Below are 20,495 nucleotides of genomic sequence, written 5' to 3' on the forward strand. Positions count from 1 at the left end.
ATCCAAACACTGCCAATAAGATGCTTTCTTACCATAAAAAGAGTACAGAGTCTATCCACTTTCTCAGGATTCTGTGGCCCCCCATTTTTGTTCAGCTTTACTAGAAACCTTTCACTGAAATTACAAATATTCTCAATAAGCACACAGGAAACATGAGAGCTGCAAAAGAATCGTTGTTAGTCTCTGGTTTATCCACATCTCCAAATTCACAATTAGTCAATTAGTTTAACAAAAAACTAGCTGACAACTCATCAGAGGTGAATAAAATCCAACATTTGTGGTGATAATGCATGATTAACCACATGAAACAGGTTAATTAAATGCTTCTTAATTCAAGGAAGCAAATTTAGATGACCAAATAGACTGGAAAAGCGGTAAGCTATTATCATGTCAGCTGAGGTAACCCAAAAATAAACAGACCTATTTAGACATAGCAATAAACTTGAATGAGCAGTGTAAGATAGCAAATTAGCAAATGCTATTTTTGGATGACAAAGACTAAGCTAAGATAATTACTAGCTTAGCTTTAAGATTCTGTAGACTTCTGTAGATCTTAAGTTGGCAAGCTCGCACAATGCCTGTACATTGCAAATTATATTTCAGCCCAGCTTTTTCAGTTTACATTTACATTTCTGGCATTTGGCAGACATCCTTATCCAGAGTGACTTACAATTCATCTCATTTTTTACAACTGAGCAATTGAGGACACAACTAAGGGCCTGCTCAGCAGCCCAGCAGAGGCAGCTTGGTGGACCTGGAAGTTGAACTTACAACCATCCGATCAGTAGTCTGTTAAGCTACCACATCCCCAGGTATGTCCTTATCCCCTGGATAAGTTTCATTTATCCAGGACACTTTCTTCATTCAGTAATTAGGCCTGGCTTAAGCTTTATTATAGCATATAATAGCATGGTCACAACAACCACAGCACAGGACCATGACTCCAGGACTAGGACCATCAGCTCCTTCATGTCACATGATAACAACACTCATGTCACATGACTGTTTGCATCTCAAACACATTTATATTACATAAGCACTAAATTTTTATCCATGTCTTGTATAGCACTCATTGGGGGAATCTCATTCAGCTCCAAGTCCAGTAGTCAGGGCACTGATCGTGGAGTCTGCCATTTTCTCAGATGTCTCAACGGCAAAATCCTTCAAGTGCACTGGAACGTTTGGTCCCAAAAAATCCCATAATGGAGTGCAAAAACAAGTTTACTATGTAAACTTAAATATTAAGTTTTATGCTGGACAAGTGTTTAATCTAGCCATTGGGGTCACAGTCCAGTGACTTCTGTGCCGGACTCAAGCCTGGATAAATAGAGAGGGTTGCGTCAGGAAGGGCATCCAGCGTAAAACATTGCCAAATTTAATCATGTGAATCGTCAGTACTCTGAATTTCATACCGGATCGGTCGAGGCCCAGGTTAACAACTGCCATCAGCGCCGTTGACCTACAGGGCGCCGGTGGAAATTGGGCTACTGTTGGTCGAAGAATTAGAGGAGGGAGGAGAGTGTGTAGACAGAGAAAGAAGAGGAAAGGTCAGAGTGTAGGACTGAGAATAGGAACTCTGAATGTTGGTACAATGACAGGGAAAGGTAGAGAGCTGGCTGATATGATGGAGAGAAGGAAGGTGGATATACTGTGTGTACAGGAGACCAGGTGGAAGGGTAGCAAGGCTCGTAGTATAGGGGCAGGATTCAAGCTGTTTTATTATGGTGTGGATAGTAAAGGAAATGGGGTAGGTGTGGTCCTGAAGGAGGAGTTTGTGAGGAATGTTCTGGAGGTGAAGAGAGTGTCAGACAGGGTGATGAGTCTGAAGTTAGAGATTGAAGGGGTGATGTTGAATGTCGTTAGTGGCTATGCCCCACAGATAGGTTGTGAGTTAGAGGAAAAGAGAGATTCTGGAGTGAATTAGGTGATAGAGAGTATTCCAACAGGTGAGAGAGTGGTGATAGGAGCAGATTTTAATGGACATGTTGGTGAGGGGAACACAGGTGATGAGGAGGTGATGGGCAAGTTTGGAGTTAAGGAAAGAAACCTTGAAGGACAGGTGGTAGTGGACTTTGCTAAGAGGATGGACATGGCTGTGGTTAACACTTATTTTCAGAAGATTGAGGAGCATAGAGTGACTTACAAGAGTGGAGGTAGGAGCACACAGGTGGACTACATCCTTTGAAGAAGATGCAATCGGAAAGATATTAGTGACTGTAAAGTGGTAGTGGGAGAGAGTGTAGCCAGACAGCATAGGATGGTGGTGTGTAGGATGACTTTGATGGTCTGTAAGAAGAAGAGGTCAAAGATAGAGATAGAGAAGAAAACCAAGTGGTGGAAGCTGAAAAAGGAGAAATGCTGTGAGGAATTTAGACAGAAGTTGAGGCAGGCTCTGGGAGGTCAGTTAGTGCTGCCAGATGACTGGGAAACTACAGCAGAAGTGATCAGGGAGATGGGAGGAAAGGTGCTGGGTGTGTCATCTGGAAGGAGGAACAAAGATAAGGAGACTTCATGGTGGAATGAGGAAGTTCAGGATAGTATTCAGAGGAAGAGTTTAGCCAAGAAGTGGGACATGGACAGGACTGAAGAGAATAGACAGGAATACAAGGAGTTACAGCGCAGAGTGAAGAGGGAGGTGTCTAAGGCCAAGCAGAAGGGATATGACGAGTTGTACACTAGGTTAGACACTAGAGAAGGAGAGAAGGACTTGTACAGGTTAGCTAGGCAGAGCGATCAAGATGGGAAGGGTGTGCAGCAAGGTAGATTTATTAAGGATAGAGATGGAAAGGTGCTCACAAGTGAGGAGAGTGTACAGAGGAGATGGAAGGAGTTCTTTGAAGAGCTGATGGAGAAGTATAGGGATGGTCAGAGAGAGTTGCACTGTGTGTTTGTAGACTTTGAGAAAGCGTATGACAGGGTGCCAAGAGAAGAGCCGGGGTACTGTATTAGGAAGTCAGGAGTAGCAGAGAAGTATGTCAGAGTGGTGCAGGACATGTATGAGAGGAGCAGGACAGCGGTGAGGTGTGCTGTAGGTCAGACAGAGGAGTTCAAAGTGGAGGTGGGATTGCATCAGGGATCGGCTCTGAGCCCCTTCCTGTTTGCTATGGTTATGGACCAGTTGTCAGAGGAGGTCAGACAGGAGTATTTTTGGACAATGATGTTTACAGATGACATTGTGATCTGTAGTGAGAGCAGGGACCAGGTGGGGGAAAACCTGGAGAGGTGGAGGTTTGCACTGGAGAGAAGAGGAATGAAAGTCAGTCGTAGTAAGACTGAGTACATGTGTGTGATTGAAAGGGAGGGAAGTGGAACAGTAAGATTACAGGGTGAAGAGGTGAAGAAGGTACAGGAGTTTAAGTACTTGGGGTCAACAGTCCAGAGTAATGGAGAGTGTGGGAAAGAGGTAAAGAAGCGAGTGCAGGCAGGTTGGAATGGGTGGAGAAAGGTGTCGGGAGTTCTGTGTAATAGAAAAATTTCAGCAAGAATCAAGGGGAAGGTGTACAGGACAGTGGTGAGACATACAGCCATGCTGTATGGTTTAGAGACAGTGTTACTGAGGAAGAGACAGGAGTCAGAGCTGGAGGTAGCAGAGCTGAAGATGTTGAGCTTCTCTTTGGGAGTGACAAGGTTGGACAGGATTAGGAACGAGTACATCAGAGGGACAGCTCATGTTGGACGTTTGGGGGACAAAGTTAGGGAGGCCAGATTAAGATGGTTTGGACATGTTCAGAGGAGGGAGAGTGAGTATATTGGTGGGAGAATGTTGGACAAGGAGCTGCCAAGCAGGAGGCAAAGAGGAAGGCCAAAGAGGAGGTATATGGATGTAATAAATGAGGATATGAAGCTAGTGGGTGCAAGTGTTGAGGATGCAGAAGATAGGGATAGGTGGAGAGAGATGATTCTCTGTGGCGTCTCCTGAAAGGAAAAGCCGAAAAAGAAGAAGAAGAAGCTGGACAAGTGTTTTCTTGTGTAGTGATCCAGTGTTGTTACCAATACCTGAAGTAGTGTACATGATATACTGCTTCACAATCTAGAGAGCTGACTGAGATTCACCCAGTGTCTTGCTGTTGTCTTTTGTCGGTTGTCATTGTCTAGTTATGTCATGTTCATGTTGTTACTGTGCTTTGCAACACCTAGTTTTGTTATTTATATTTCATTTGTTTCCCTTATAATAAACTGAATCTGCACTTGTCTCTACATTATGGAGTCATTCAGCTAAACAGTGTCAAAAATCAATATTTTATATCTTCCAAACAAAGTAAGTTCTGAATGTTCTATGCTACTCTTGGGCACTCTTATACAAACCATCATATAAATGAGCTCTATATTGATGGTACAGTGAGCTACAGCAAACTGAAGCTACTTCAATATTCCAATTGCCAGCACATGATGCTGGAGGCATCTGAAATCTGGATCCTGCAAATTGGTCTTGTTTGCCTTCTTGTTTTCACTAGGCTTGTATGTGAATCTAACCTGATGCATTTGTTTTCGCGGGCATCATAGAGGCTAAAAAACACCTCCACATCTTCATTGATGCTGTTATAGGTGAAGTTTTTTAGGTTGAGAAAGAGGTGGTGAGTAATTGGTATCCGATAGCCATCTCCATGACGCTGGCCCTGGAGAAAAAAAATCACAAGAAGATTTTCTGTGAATGTGTACATCTATTTTAACAATTTTATATTGTCAAATGTGTGTGTTAATGGAAGTGTATGTTAACATTAGTGTGAGTTCAAACCTGTGCTGTACTTGACTGACCACAATGTTTGTTGGAGGCATGCTAAGAACAAAAAAGACACAAGACATTGTGTGAATATCTGTGTGGATTTATGATCTTTCTTCATTGCCATAATCAGTAGAAGATCGGGCAGGGGAAGAATTGATAATTGGTGTGTGTGTATACACACACACACACACACACAGTTGAGCTCATAAGTTTACATACGCCTTGCAGAATCTGCAAAATTCAAATTTTTTATTTATCACATACATAATCCTACACAGTATGATATGCAGTGAAATGCTTACATGACTGTTTGTGACCTAAAAAAGGACATAAGGGGGTAAAATGACAAAGGAAATAATAAAATATAAAATCTACAGTTTTGTTACCGTAAATAAAATATAAATAAAATAAAGTATAAGTAGATATCTGTAGAAATATATATATATATATATATTGGAATGGAAATAAATAGACTTTCCAATCAAATTAATTTACTACACATGAACATTGATGTTCAATGATGCTGAATGAAACTAAATGGAATGACGATTCATCTGAGTTCACGTTCAATCAGAAAGGGTCAGAATACTTGTATAAATTAGATATTTTTATAATATATATATATATACATACCTGTATATAAATTAATGTAAATTAAAATAAATTTCTGGTTAATCTGTTTTTTGTATTATGGGGTACTTTTGCAAACTCATTCATTATTTTTTCATCCTTCCTTTTCCCTGGCCACAGATTTAAATCTTGAATCAAACTCTTGAATGATCCCCATAGGTCTGCCCCAGAGTCTCTTGGGGACATAGAGCTGATACAGCTCTAGCAGGAGTTGACCGCGGAGAATTCAGTGTGAAGTGCCAAAACCACCTCAACTGGCTGCTCTCAATTCAAAGGAGCAGTAGTTCTGAGGCTCTCCAAGATTGAGCCTATCACAAAGAGCTATCCCAGCTGGAGAACCTAATTTCCACCCCCTTCTCTACTTATTCATGTGGTCGTCACCCACAGTTCATGACCATATGTGAGGGCAGGAATGTAGATTGACCGGTAAACAGAGCTTCACCCGCAGTCTGGAGCTCCTTTTTTCCGTGACTAGTTAAAATGTTTGTCCTACTTTTCCTGATGGCAAATGGTTGTCAGATTCCTTGTTTGCACTTCGAGCTCAAATTTGATTTCCTTTAAAACCTAATTTCTCATGATATCAGCAATTTTCCTGAGATTCATAGTGTTACAGTACAATGTGCACCAGGCTCACCATTTTCAGTAGTCAAAAAACGGTGATTATTGGAAATAATAACAATATTTTTTTCACATACTTTTTATAAATGTTTACATGCTGGACAGTCGTACAAAACATTTCACTGCATGTCGTACTGTGTATGTATATGTATGTGACAAATAAAATTTGAATTTGAATATTATTACTATGGGTGAACAAACACACACACACACACACACACACACACAGACACCTTCATGCCGTTACACATCACAGAGCACATTTAGCTTGGTGTACATATGCTCTCCTTCTTGTACAATCTGTCCAGACAGCTTGGCCAATCACTCACCATCTTGTAGAGGTCAGATACACTGAACTGGTCTGGATCCACCATCTCAAACTCTTTTCTCGGTACTAGGTCTAAACCCAGGTGTCTATAACAGAGGAGAGGGAATTAAAAGTTAAGTGTAGTCTAATAATTCTGCCCAGTAAGCTACCTGCAAGATTTTCTAACTCCATAGAACATAAGCATACATCCATATAACATGCATAATAAATAATTTCAAAATTGAGCAAATGTAGTATTTTGTATAAATATACAGTATGTTAAAGATTCCAAGATAGCAAAAAATACAAATTATGGATAGAGTTTTAATCCTGCCTGTACCATCTGCCTCACTGTCCATGTGGTTCTATAAAATGCAATTTGCCACCATTTATTTGCCAGGAGGAAGGCAAAGAAAGAAGGTAGGAGGGACTGCAATATTTCCTGTTGCTAAGCAAATTGGACTACAAACCTGGAGCAGCATGGCAGATAGTTTGAAAGACACGGGATGCAAGCATCAATTGTGTAACTATGGTTTAAGGTTTTAATAGAGGGTTAACAATCCCCTATGATTTCTCTCAACTGATTGCATGGAGTAATCAGTAAATAATATGAATTGCCATATGAATAATATGAAATCCGCATTATTTTGATTTTCAATGTACAGCACTGGTCACATAACAGCCAGCATGGCAACCTGGTTGCTATGCTTATCATCATCTATTTTTCAATAGTTTTTGTTCTAATTTCTGAAAGCCTTGGCTGTGGAACTAGATTATAGGAACTACAGTTACCGCCATCCTTAAGAATTGTGTTTCGGATTCAAATGACCACTCCTATACAGTTACACCAGTATTCAAGACAACATATCGTAGCGAAAACTTAATACACTGAGCAAAATAGTAAAATAAATATTTGAAAGGAAATAGTTAAAAGAGTTCGTTTGGTAAAGCTCTTACTCATTGCCCCAGTCCAGGCGGAGAGTGATGTGGCGCTTGACCTCGCGGCTCTGCTCCTGAGTCATGTGACCCAGGATCAGTTGACGCCGCAGGTCCATCAGCTCGTTCATCACATGCCGCAGCTTCTGGAATAGCTCTACTCTGTGCTTCTGTTTAATCAGAGGAGTCAGTGTTAATATACAAACACTAGAACTAAATAATTGTATGTCACATTCAGGATGCACAACAAACAACAACAAAAAATAAGCTGGACTTTTTAAGTAATTTCACTACAAATATAATTAGAATTAATAAGAATAAGAGTGAAAATATACTTTTTTTATATAAATTAATGATTTTATTTATTTCAGAAACAACTAAACTAATAAAAATGATATGCCACTATTATCTATATACATATCTGTTTAATGATCCAAAAATCTGCATCTGTATCCAGATTTGAACTTGTACTGAGGTTTTCCCTAACTGTGCCACTGTTAACATAAGAAAACAACCCAAAAAAAAAATTTTTATTCATAAAATATAACAAATAGCAATTTGCGGATCATAACTTCATAGCAGCAGCTCTTTAAATAAAAGCAGATTTCTTTGTAAATTTTGGGCCAATTTGTATAGAAATATAGCAGAAATGTGGTTGTAATTTGGAGCTCAGTAAGGCTCAATTCATTCATGTCAAGCTCCCAGAGTAACCCACTAACAATAAATTAAAAAAATTAATAAATAAAACCATTGTACACCATTTAACATCTGGATTTTATATACTGTTTGTTTAGAACATGCTGTCTGTTCAATCTGAATAATATATTCATTTTTGGTTACCTCCTTAGTTGAAATGTATCGTGACATAAACCATACCTCCTATGAATTACGATAAATAAAAAGAGAGAAAAAAAGAGCAGGACAGGGCATTAATCGTGCTTGAAGAGCAGTTACTTTATGGCGGCATTGCCCAAGGCCCACTTTCTGCTTAAACTGAGTAGCGAGAGATTACACAATTCATTGTTACCAGGACAACCGAGGTTTCTCCTGACTGAAACCACCCACACATACTCATATACACACACTCTCTCTCTCTCTCTCTCTCTCACACACACACACACACACACACACACACACACACGCTCACGCACAAATGTACATATGTAGGATGCAAGACACAATTAGCGGACTTCAGAGTAGTCATAGAAGACTGTACCACATAAAGCTGTTTCCACAGCACTCCCCATTCCTGCAGTGTGCTGGTGCACTCAGTGATAATCGGATCCTCAAGAGGAACCACGGTCTCACACTGCCTGAAATGCATCACATACAGGCTTATTAAAATCCAAGCAAAAGTGTATTTTCGGAGAAATGTCATAGAATTTTCTCTTGGTGTCACTTGCAGCTTTGAAGGTCAGACTTTATTTGCGCTAATATTTTCAGTGCTGATGAGGCATGCTGTTTCATGAATTATCAAATCACACACTTACCCCCTGTTGGTAACTGTTGCTTTCTTTAAGTGCACATAGTTGGCTGGAAAAATGCCCTGGGGACAGAGAGCAAAAGATATATTTTTCTGAGTATATCTGCATGAGGCAGCAGCGTATATTATGTAACATGGACACAAGCTGGAATCATATCTTCAGTGCTTTGCTCTAGAGACTTGCTGATTTACTGTACAACCTCGCAGAAAAAAAAAAGTTTTACTCTCTCTCTCAGTGCGTCTCGCTCTACTTTTCTGGAACATGATAAAGGATTTTTTTTTTTTCCATGAGTAAATGTGAGCTTATTTGGGCATCCCATGAGGATGAGGGGGAGCAATAGATACGAGAGAGAGAGAGAGAGAGAGAGAGAGAGAGAGAGATACAGAGAGACAGAGAGAGAGAGTGGGTGATAAAGAGCTATAAGTTGGAGTAGTGTATGTCAGTCTGTTTGTGTACGCAACATTTGTTTCTTTTTAATTGTCATTTAATGTCTTTTCTTGAAAACCCCTGAGAGTTACACGTCACTCTGACGTCAAAAGCACCGCCTGGTTGCAGAAACATAGCAGGAGTCAATAGTGAGGAACGAGAGTCTGTAGTGATTCGGAACTCGTTTTTTTCCTCTAAAATGTCCCTCGATGTCACAATCATAAAGGTGTTAGTTTTTACCAAATGCTAGCAAATCAGACACCTTTCCTAGCTGACAGAAGATGTGTCTTGTGTTTACAGGCAATTAGGAGTAAAACACAGTGTGATAGGCTCACTAGGTAATTAGCTAACTATCAAATCAGAGAAGCTGGCTTGCTAACTAAGAATTTAACAGGCTTTAACACAAATATGTAGCTTGCCTAATATTACGATTGATATCTAGGTCATGTTCTTACTGAGGAGTTGCCTATAATGGACGAGAGAGTAGGAGAGAAAAGAGAGTGGGTGATGAGCTATCTGAGTTGGAGTAGTGTATGTCAGACTGTTTATTTACACTTAATTTGTTCCTTTTTAAATGTCCTTTACTGTCTTTTCATTTATACCCCCTGATGCTCAGATGTTCACTGCTCCACCAGATTGCAAAAACAGTGCAAGACTCTATACCAAGTCAGAAAGTGGTACTTTTGTCTAAAATGGTGTCACAATCCGAAAAGTGTTCATAAACACATTCCTGTTTCATACCACATGCTAGCTAATCAGATTCCTTTCCTAACCAATAGAAGATGTTTGTGTTTATAGGGGTTTCTTAAGAATAATAATTGGTCTGAGGTGCTCTATCTTAGCACTCAAGATACTCAAGTGATTAATTATCAAATCAGGAAAAGCTGGCTTGCTCACAGGCTTTTATGAAGCTTCATAGCTCACCAAAAATCTACATCATGAATAATGTTAAGATATTGACGTTGCATTGTTACAGGGTGACAAGCTGACTGTAATGGACACCTTCATGTCTTGGCTTATACTCTTTAAATGTTACTCTACTACAGTGAGTTGCTCTGAGATCTTGTATGTATGTCTACCACAGAATGCTGAGAACGTTGCGGTTCTTACAAAGTTACACCTTTTGAAAGTGTTAGTTTGGTCAGAGAGCATGTCCGGTCTTTTAGTGCTAAACCGTTATAAAAAGTAGAAAGTTTTAGCAAACTATGTTCGAAAATAGATTCTTTCAAGCATATTATAAAAGCAGTGCCAGGGTGCTAACTTCTTTTTTGTAAGCAGGTTGCATGTACATTTCTTTTTGTTTAGAGTCAACAAAGGGGTCTAGTGGGTTTCACTATGGAAAGCTTTCTTTGACGCAAATTATGCCAGAGATGCTGGGAAGAATCAACCCTATATAACAATGATAATAATAATAATAATAATATAATAATAATAATCTCACCTTTACTGTTGGTCGTTTGGTAGAAAAGCCTCTGTACCAGCCTGAAAAAAACACATGAACATTCAATTGCACACTCTCTAACTCATACTAATAAATCCCAGGCTCTTGTCTGCTGAAAGGTTTGAAGTGATTGGTTTATTTATTAATAAAGTGGCTATAGGTCTCACCATCACATTTCTCCAAGATTTGGACAGTTTCTCCAAGCTCCAGCACCAGGGAATGACTGACCGAACTTCGGAAACTGCCTATCACTGAGACAGAGAGGAAGAAACGGCGATCAATACTGACACTCTCAAGAGCACAGTGGATAAGCAATACATGAAAAAAGACAATGACAGGCGAAAACACGGATATTAAATTCTGAAATCCACAGTCCAAATGTTTTGTCTAGGAAATTGAAATAATATTTTTGCGGTCTCCTTTCTTGGAAGGTCACATTTAAATACAGAAAATCAGAAATATTTATAATAATATTAGAAATATTCTGTTACTTACAATGACACTGCAGGTTATTGCATCATTTATATATAAATGCTGTAGACATACACTGATCAGGAATAACATTATGAGCAGTGACAGGTGAAGTGTATAACACTGATTATCTCCTCATCATGGCACCTGTTAGTGGGTGGGATATATTAGACAGCAAGTGAACATTTTGTCCTCAAAGTGGATGTGTTAGAAGCAGGAAAAATGGGCAAGTGTAAGGATTTGAGCGAGTTTGACAAAGGGCCAAATTGTGATGGCTAGACCACTGGATCAGAGCATCTCCAAAACTGCAGGTCTTGTGGGGTGTTCCCGGTCTGCAGTGGTCAGTATCTATTAAAAGTGGTCCAAGGAAGGAACAGTGGTGAACCAGAAACAGGGTCATGGGCGGCCAAGGCTCACTGATGCTCATGGGGAGTGAAGGCTGGCCCGTGTGATCCAATCTACTACTGTTGCTCAAATTGCTGAAGAAGTTAATGCTGGTTCTGATAGAAAGGTGTCAGAATACACAGTGCATGACGGGTCAGGGCTGTGTTAGCAGCAAAATGGAGACCAACACAATATTAGGCAGGTGGTCATAATGTTATGCCTGATCAGTGTATATTCTGACAGAAACAAATAATTCTGGTTTTGTGCAAATATTTTTATTGTGGTTGGCTTATTGGTGCCTTGCATAATATATTAACTATTATATATGATAACATAAATTATTGCATAATTTTCATAGTTTATAGCCTGGAAATGAACTAAACAAAATTAGGATTATATGACATAAATCTACACAAAATGCCCCATTATAATTAAGATGAATATAATTTGCAAACATATTTACAAATAAATAATGTAAAGGTTTTGATGATGTAAATATTGAACTCACTGTGCAATCAGGTACCAAATTACAATGGATATTAACTTATATAAACTCACCCCTATTAAAATAGCTGGATAAATTATGTCAGAATGTTTTGTTTTGGGAATCTTTTTCCATACTGTGAAGTTAAAACGTGTAAAGATTAAGTGGGGAAAAACAATCAAAAATATTTCAGGGGAAAAAAAGTTACAAGACCCTGGTTGCATAAGTGTGCACATTTTTCAGCATGACAATGACTCAAAGCATGCTTCCAAATCAACAAAGGAATGGCTTAACCAAACGATCAGTGGTTTTGAATGACCTAGCCAGAGCCCAGACCTGAACTCAACTAAAATTCTAATGGAAAATTTTGATGTTTTTAGAAGAAAGAGAGGGAAATAATGTCAAAATACTAAGCAGTGCAATAAAATCAAAAGGTGCTTCAACAAAGCATCAGTTAGCATTAGGCATGTGCACACTAAGTGTCTGATTTTTATTTTACTTGTATACTTTGCAATTAAAGGTAGGAAAATTTTTGATTTTTTTGATTTTTTATACATCATTTTACCTGGGGAGTGTAGATTTTAATATACACTGTAGTTGAACAGAGTCAACTTGTGGAGGTTTAAATAACATGCCTAAAGAAACAGCATCATGGAGCCTTAGGAACTACAAAATAAGTACAGTAGAAAGTTCTGTATAAGTATAAATTAGGATTTGGTTATTATTTATATAATAACCATCTAATATGAAAATAAACAATTTGTATTATTTTGAAAAATCCAAAACCAAAAAAAAGGAATGGTTCAACATCTGGAAAATTCAGTATTCAAGATATTTCACAATATCTAGGACACTGTGTAAATATAACCAAATTTGTGATGGTGGTGATGTTAACTGTTTTGTACAAAAGGTCAAATTTTCTGTAAGTCTTATCCCTTCCATTGAAGCGTGTGTTCAGGTGACACACCAATGTATTTATTCTAATATGAATCATCAGGTTTTGCTCAAACTCATGGAGTCTGTGTCAGCATGAGTGCACACTGTCATTAAAGCACAAAAAAAAGAAGAGAATGTACTGAATACTAAGAAATGATGAAGACTCCGCCACTCAAGTTGTTGCTGATAATATCATTTACAATGAAATCCTTTGTGTGGGTCAAGGGGGTGAATGCTTACAACCCCGCAAGCATTTATGTCTTCATTCACACTTCATATTCTGCATTTAATATTACATAAAAGGGGAATTTATTTGAGTTTGTGGATCGACAGACTGCAACCAATGTAAGTGAGGTTTGCTTGTTAAACTGGAGTAAGAACAGTTTAATTCACTATAATAAATTAATATAACAAATTAATAATGTAGGACACTATTTTATATTGATCGGCATCATAAGTGGTAACACAAAGCTTATGCAGATACTAAATATCTAAGGTTCTTTACACACTACAAAGGATGATTCATAAACAATGAAACTGCCGAAACTGTACTAAAGCGCTAGTTTTATTGTGTTAGGGTTTTCAGTTGGTATTACACATTATAAAACACGTTCTGCATATGCAGTAATTATTTGGTCTTGATGTGAAGCTTATGCTCAATTAGTCAGACACTGAATTATACAGCCAGAGACTTTTATAAAATATGATGTTACAGCAGTTAAAGCAGGAATTATAACTGTTCTGAGCTCTAGAAAGTGACTATGTAAACACTGTGGAAAATCTACAGTACTTGGAAAGGTCTACATTTCATAAGATTAAGGTGTAATCTACTAGAATATATATATTTTAGAAGATCTGTAAATCATGTACATACTGTTTTAAATAGCTGTATTGCAACATTCAGCAAAGAATCAAATTAAAATTAAGATATCCTCAAGTAAAAGTTCAAAAATACCTATTATTAATAAAGATCAAATGAAACAGATTTTCACGTTTGTTGGGCTGTTCTTCTCATGCTTTCCAAACCTGTCCTAAAAAAACATGCCTTCAGGCGGCTTGCCGAATTGCTCCTAGGTGTCAATGTGAGTGTGAACGTGTGTGTGAATGAGTGTGTGAATCTGTGTGTTCATGGACTGGAATCCCCATCCAGGTGTCTACCACATCCTAGGATCGGCCACGGATCCTCCACGACCTTGACCAGAATAGCTAAAGATAAATGTCATAGTAATTCAGTGGGTCAGGTGATCATATTTGTGTGAATCAGTTGCCATATGTTGATGATGCTGATGACAGATTTTGAGTTTGCCAACCTGTTATACTGTTTTAGCACACTTCATTCATTCAACTGGAATCCTTTGTGGGAAACATGGGTCAGCTAGCTTCATGGGCAAACAAAATTTAGCAAACAACTTTTTTGTGTGTATGCATGTACAATTTCCATAGTTAACATTCACTATATGCCCCAAAAGTATGTGGACACCTCCTGACCATCACACCCATGTGGAGGTCTTCCCTAAACTGTTGCCACAAAGTTGGAGATGCACAATTTTATGTTGTAGCTTTCAGATTTATCTTCATTGGAAGTAAGTGGCCCAAACACGGTCCAAAATGACTGCACAAAATGAGGTCTATTCAGCCATGGTTTACAAGAAATACTGAAGTGGACTGCACAGAGCCCTGACCTCAACACCACTGTTGAGGTCAAGCATTACATTACAGTGAAAGGCTTTCTCTTCACATATCCTGGCTTCTAATGGAGTTGGGATCAGAGCACAGGGTGGGGCGAATATGGCGCACATGGAACAGGTAGGATCTTAAGGATCTTGTCCCCACAGTGGTGGGGTTTGAACACCTGAACTGATCAGTAACCTTGAACATAAACCACTGGCTCACCAACACCCTAGATGTTGTGAAAATGCCAGAGATTAAATCTGGGACCTCACCCTTTTGGGATAAATTGGAACACTGACTTCAAAGCTCTCTGGCTTAGTGGTCAGCATGTTTGCCACACACCTCCAGGGTAGAGGGTCTGATTATCATCTCCACCCTGTGTGTGTGGGGTTTCCTCCAGGTACTCTGGTTTCCTTGCCCAGTGCAAAGACATGCATTTTAGGCTGATTGGTATTTCTAAATTATCCATAGTGTATGTGTAATTGTGCCCTGTGATGGATTGGGACCATGTGAAGGTTTCCCCCACCTAGTGTCCTGAGTTCTCCGAGACAGGCTGCTGGTTCATTGTGACCCTGTGTAGTATAAGCAGTACAGAAAATGGATAGATGCAATTCTAGTCTGACATCACTGCATTACTTCTTGTGCTCCTGTGGCTGACAGCTGAACACAACCACATTCCAACATCTACTTGAAAGCCTTCCCAGAAGAGTGACGGCTGTTTCAGCAGCAAAGCTGGAACAACTCGATATTAATACTTAGATGTCCACATACTTTTGGCCATATAGTCTAACTATTAAATAATTGTTTCAATGAGATCATGCAGATTTCATCAGTTTCGTGGCATCTTTTGTCATCCTTTGAGCAGCAATTAACTAGTTCCGCTGCTATAGTTTACCAGCTGAAGGCTTTGTGAGGGCTGTATTATAGATAAAATATTCACACCTCTTCTCCATAATAACCTTCTTGCATTCTGGTGGCTAACTTTCAAGCAGCAGTAAAATCTCTTTGACTTTGAACAGGGAAAGAGGATCTCCTTTCTTGACAGATTCTTATTTACTGAAATCACTTACACTTACTTGCTTAGAAATGATTCAAATTTTATACCTTTTTAACTGTGTAGAGTGAAATATTTGGTTAACATGCTGACATTTCCAAACTGCTTCATCTCTGCTATTTTAATAACAGCAATGGGTTTATTGGGAAATGTGCTTAATGGCGTTCTCCCATGGTAATGGAAGACAATGTTTTTAATTTTTTTTTAATAATACCCCATTGACAAATAAAATGGTCAAAGTCAACAACAAACTTCCTGCCTGCCGTTTAAAACTATTACTTCACAAGGACAATCATATGCAAGTATTTCAAATATTCCTAGGAGTGTAAATAATTTAAGCACATTTTTAAAAACTAATTTCTTTGAAGAGACCAATAATTATAAAGGGCACTCTAACAGCTTATTAGGGATAATTTAACTCAACACATCCCTTGCTTATTAAAAATGTAATATAATAATGTTGGATGATTGGACAATAGACCTTTATTCCTGCTGCAAAACACTAACACCACTGCTTTCCCTCCACTAGCGTATTAGCTTTCATAATATCTCTGAGCTGAAATTATATTGAATTGCCTTTTTCTTTTTTTTTTTACATGGTTCTGCTTTGCTGAAAGAAGCTGAGGTATGACAGGAGACAGATGCTACCACTTTACATTCCCTGCAGCATAAAAACAGAAAACACTTATACTACACACACCAGTTATGGTGTTGCAGCACATTTTGTATCTCTAATAACATTTATAACCATAATATTACACATTCTGGCATAAGAAGAGTGCCTTCAAATAATGAAGGACATAAGAAATACTGAACTGATAGCAGACTTTCTAGCCCTTCAGAAAACGTATTCATCTACAGTGCTAAACTTCACAGTCTCCATCCCCATAATCACAATCCATCGCACATGGTGAAGAATCATGGAATGATTTTTACACTTCTTAAATTCAATTACCTCACCCACCAGATCCTGCAAATCGCTTTTACTCCACAAACAACCTAAATACAAGAAACCAGGCTGCTTATATCCAGACTGAAATATTTCCACTTACTTCTGCATTGATTTTTTTTGCTAAAATAAACACACTTGCATTTGTCCAAATGAGCACTTGTCTTGTCTTTCAGGTTAGAAATCACTTCTTGCTACATCTCATGTCATGTTATCTCAGATTGTGTGGTTTAAGTTGAATTTGAGTAGCATTTGAGTGCATAGTTTAAAAGACAAGCGGTTCACAACACCTAAGAGAGCACTGTGCTTCCCGTAAAGAATGGCTTCAGCTGCGCAAAAAGATTTTACTGGTCATCATCTGTTGCTTACAACTGGCTGTAAACTACCTCAGTGTCTTGTGAGGATGAGGAGAAATTGCTATTAGAATCTAATAGCACACACTGAAGTTATGGCAGGTAGCCTACAGTAGCAGTTGTACGTTCTACCATTCACACACACACACACACACACACACTACACTGCACTGCACTGCATCACTTAGCCTTAAATGTTCTAAGTAGATAAAAGAGAACATGATATGTCCTATTTGGGTGGATAAAAAAGAGATATATGTAAGTGAAGATGTGTAACATATCCAAGATGTGTAAGTTAATACTTTAAAGATGGAGTTATTTCCAGACTTGTGCCAACATTTCTCCATTTACTTTTGCATTGATTGTATTTTTCTGATATTAACCTTTTAGTAGATTGTCAATATACATATATCAGTGTATAATCTAATAATCTTTACTGTAATGAAGGGGGGAAGCAGTGCTGCAAAACCATATCTAGATTACTTGTTTCAAGAGATATAGCCAACAGAACATTGTACATTGACAGTAAAACAATAGAATGCTTCCGATTTTATTATGAGTTATCATGAACACACATGTAATTCTCTAATTGCAATCCTAAATGCCTTAAGCCCAACACTGTTAGTTACTCTGAACTATTGCACTGCACTTGCTTTAGAATTATTTGCATAATTTATACACTTGCAAAAGTCTCTAGGTGTTGGATGATGGTGAGAGTACTGTCCATTGTTAATTTAGGGTCTTTATAGTGGATGACAACATGTAGTGAACTAGCCTAATCATGCAGTTGGGAGGAATGATCAGGGTGACAATTATAACATGCAAAGTTTCGGTTCCTGAGCACCTGCAGTCTGTGTGGGTCCCCTTCCCATTGCTTGAAAATGAAAATGTTTTTCAATATGGCCGCTTAAGGGAAATCTCCAACTAGGCACCCTGGATAATTACTCGCACTATTTCCCTTGATGTGATGCTTCTGATTAAAAAGAAAAAAGCAAAGAACATGATTTCCTGTTCCAAAATAAACATGCACTCACAGCCAACCAAACTGTGGCTTCATCCAACATCCTGAGAGGTGGATTTGGCTATGCTTAATGTGTGATTGAATGATTGCATGAACATAAGTGTATGTGCGTTAGATGCCCTGCAATGGATTGCCGTCTCCATCTGAGATGTTTTCACACCCAGTTTTCCCCAGAACAGTCTCTGGAACCACAGCAGTCCAAGTACTGATGAAAAATACAACTTGGTCTGACCAGCTACCAGCTGCCAGGAACACATGCCAAGCTGGTCATCTTTTACAAGAGCTAAATCATTTTCCAGTTTTCTTGATCAAAATGAAAGTTTCCTAATCATCTTACTGTTGTCCAAAAATGTTGCAGTAATTCAGAAATAGTGTCTCTCTCTCTCTCTAGCTTGACCAGCCCAGTGTGTGTTTCGGAAGCTGTTAGCTGGTCAGTCAAAGATGTTTTTTTTTTCCTCTGGTTTTTCATATAGTAATTGTAGAACAATTTGCTGTCTGATAGACATGATTCATGGTGGAAAAAAGCTGGCTGACAAACAAGGTGGTGTAATCCTCGGACATAACGTTCGACATTGTGAATGGGCGTCAGGAGCGTAGTCGCTGAAGAACGTTGCGTCAGGAGCGTAATGAGGCGCGCCCGCGCAGGCACGCACCTGTTAGACTGCGCGCGAGCATACAGCGCCCCTCTGCGGCTACAGGAAGACATTTTTATCTCATGCTGCTGCGTGAATAAGATTATAATAGTCGTGTACGACGCTTGTGTGGGAAGGGAAAAATAAATAAATAAAGGATTTCCATTTAAAAGAAAGAAGAAAAAACAAGTCAACATTCCCTAAAATGTTGTTTTATGCTTTAATATATCAGCAAGAGTTAGAGTAGACGTAAATAAGCTAATCAGTCCACATTATACCTTCCGTCACTTCTGAGAAACAGATCTAAAAAACAACAACAACAACAACAACAACAACAAAAACAAATAAAAAAAAATCCATCTTTACAGCTTATTTTGCGCGTTATTATTATAAACATTGCGGACTTGATTATGGTATAAGACATTCAATCAGCTTAAGCTTGGCACTTCTTGACGGAAGAGCAAATTGTTGCATAGGGGAGAGCCTACGTGTCATTTATATGTCAATAAATATGCAGGAGAACAGAGCGCGTCTCTATTACTCACCGACTCCGAATTTTTCATCTTCCGTTGGAATCCACATTATTTCAAAAACAGATGATTTTAATTCGCCTGGAAAGCAAGCTCCATTCCGCCGGTGTCGTGGGAGGATGCTCAAAGATGAAGGGCTGAGCAATGTAGCGTGTTACTCAGGCACTACATGTAGAACTAAATGTACTAAGGACTACATGTTAACTGTTTACAGAAAAACAGGAAGCCGAACAACGATTTCTTCTCCGTTCCATGTCGCATACTGTCATACCCGCCTTAGCTTGTGCCCTCACGACCAAAAAAAAGAGGAAAACCAAGTAGAAACCATCTACAGTGTGTGATGCAGAGCCCTAGGTCTCTCCAGGCAGAGAAAGAGCGGAAATCTGATCTTCGCTGTTATTTGCTGCAGTATCTGGGAGCGAGCGAGCCACTGGCCTGGGCTAATTTATTTATTTCGCAATATTAGGTCCTGCATCACATGTAAAGCGCTAAAAAACCCCTGTCGCGTGCCAGTTGTTGTCACGAGCTCTGCGTCCTGAAGTCCCGTGCTGTAAATTGCTCTCCTCGTTTAGAAGGGACGTGAGAGATATGATTACGCTGCGCCATCTTCACTACCGTCACATGACGCCTTCTAACATATTCCCGGGGACAAGGCTTCACAATTCAATAGGTGGAAAGAATTGGGGGAAAAAAAAAGAAAAGAAATGTCCTTACTTCATATTTAATGGCAGGAAGAGCTACACAAAATATGGTCTATTCAATTGCCAAATGTAAATGTAATAGGTTTCCATTGATGATGACTCAAGCAGCTAAAAAGTCTCCACCTTCAATTTTCTTTAAGGGACAAAAATAGTCTTCTGTTCAGACCCAGCAACATCTGCAGGCTATCTAGAGCACAGAAATTCAATACAAATTTCTGGCACTATTGATTAGTTTCCCTTCAATTTCTTTCTCTCTCTTTTTTTTTTGAACTTCCGGTCCTTTTGACAGCTGAGACAGGGTGTAAAGCGTAAAGAGGTTAGTAGCTCTAGGCTGTTAGCTATACTTCACAGACTTCACCATTGTAGACAAGCTGACTATTTAAAAAAAAAAAAGAAGAAGAAAAATCCACCATCAAAGTTCTTATATTTATTATTGAGTTCTTATAGTTATAATGCACTTGACTGCAACATGCAGTATTGTCCCCAACTGGATCCTGAGTCTAGGTTACTGTCCTTTTCGAGTTCTGCATGTGTGCTTCCTCTGGGTTCTCTGGTTTTCTTTATCCTCCTAAAACCCCAGCAGTAGTGGATTTGCGACTCTAAATTGTCTCTAGGTGTAAATGGGTGTTTGCATGGGTGCCCTAAAATTGATTGGCTTTCCATCAAAGACTGATGTATCCTGTGTCATGTCTAATGTTCCCAGGACTGGTTCCAAGTTCCTCCATGACCCTGACCAAAATAATG

The 20,495-nt window shown here is 38.9% G+C and overlaps 1 protein-coding gene across 1 annotated transcript in view; it reads right to left on the bottom strand.

The window, feature by feature from the left end:
• The window catches only part of LOC131353491 (dedicator of cytokinesis protein 3-like), a 62,535-nt gene extending 42,735 nt beyond the window's left edge, over window positions 1-19,800 (bottom strand). Inside the window, exons 1-10 of the mRNA XM_058390573.1 lie at window positions 19,066-19,800; window positions 10,733-10,816; window positions 10,566-10,606; window positions 8,705-8,760; window positions 8,431-8,527; window positions 7,236-7,384; window positions 6,301-6,385; window positions 4,736-4,777; window positions 4,474-4,616; window positions 33-114 (exon numbers count right to left, since the gene is read on the bottom strand). Of these exons, the coding sequence (XP_058246556.1) occupies window positions 33-114; window positions 4,474-4,616; window positions 4,736-4,777; window positions 6,301-6,385; window positions 7,236-7,384; window positions 8,431-8,527; window positions 8,705-8,760; window positions 10,566-10,606; window positions 10,733-10,816; window positions 19,066-19,102 (816 nt within the window). The 5' untranslated portion in view covers window positions 19,103-19,800. The remainder of the gene's footprint in view (window positions 1-32; window positions 115-4,473; window positions 4,617-4,735; window positions 4,778-6,300; window positions 6,386-7,235; window positions 7,385-8,430; window positions 8,528-8,704; window positions 8,761-10,565; window positions 10,607-10,732; window positions 10,817-19,065) is intronic.
• Window positions 19,801-20,495: the final 695 nt, after the last annotated feature.

The sequence above is a fragment of the Hemibagrus wyckioides genome, linkage group LG05 (assembly GCF_019097595.1).
Source record: "Hemibagrus wyckioides isolate EC202008001 linkage group LG05, SWU_Hwy_1.0, whole genome shotgun sequence".
Taxonomy (NCBI): Eukaryota; Metazoa; Chordata; class Actinopteri; order Siluriformes; family Bagridae; genus Hemibagrus; species Hemibagrus wyckioides.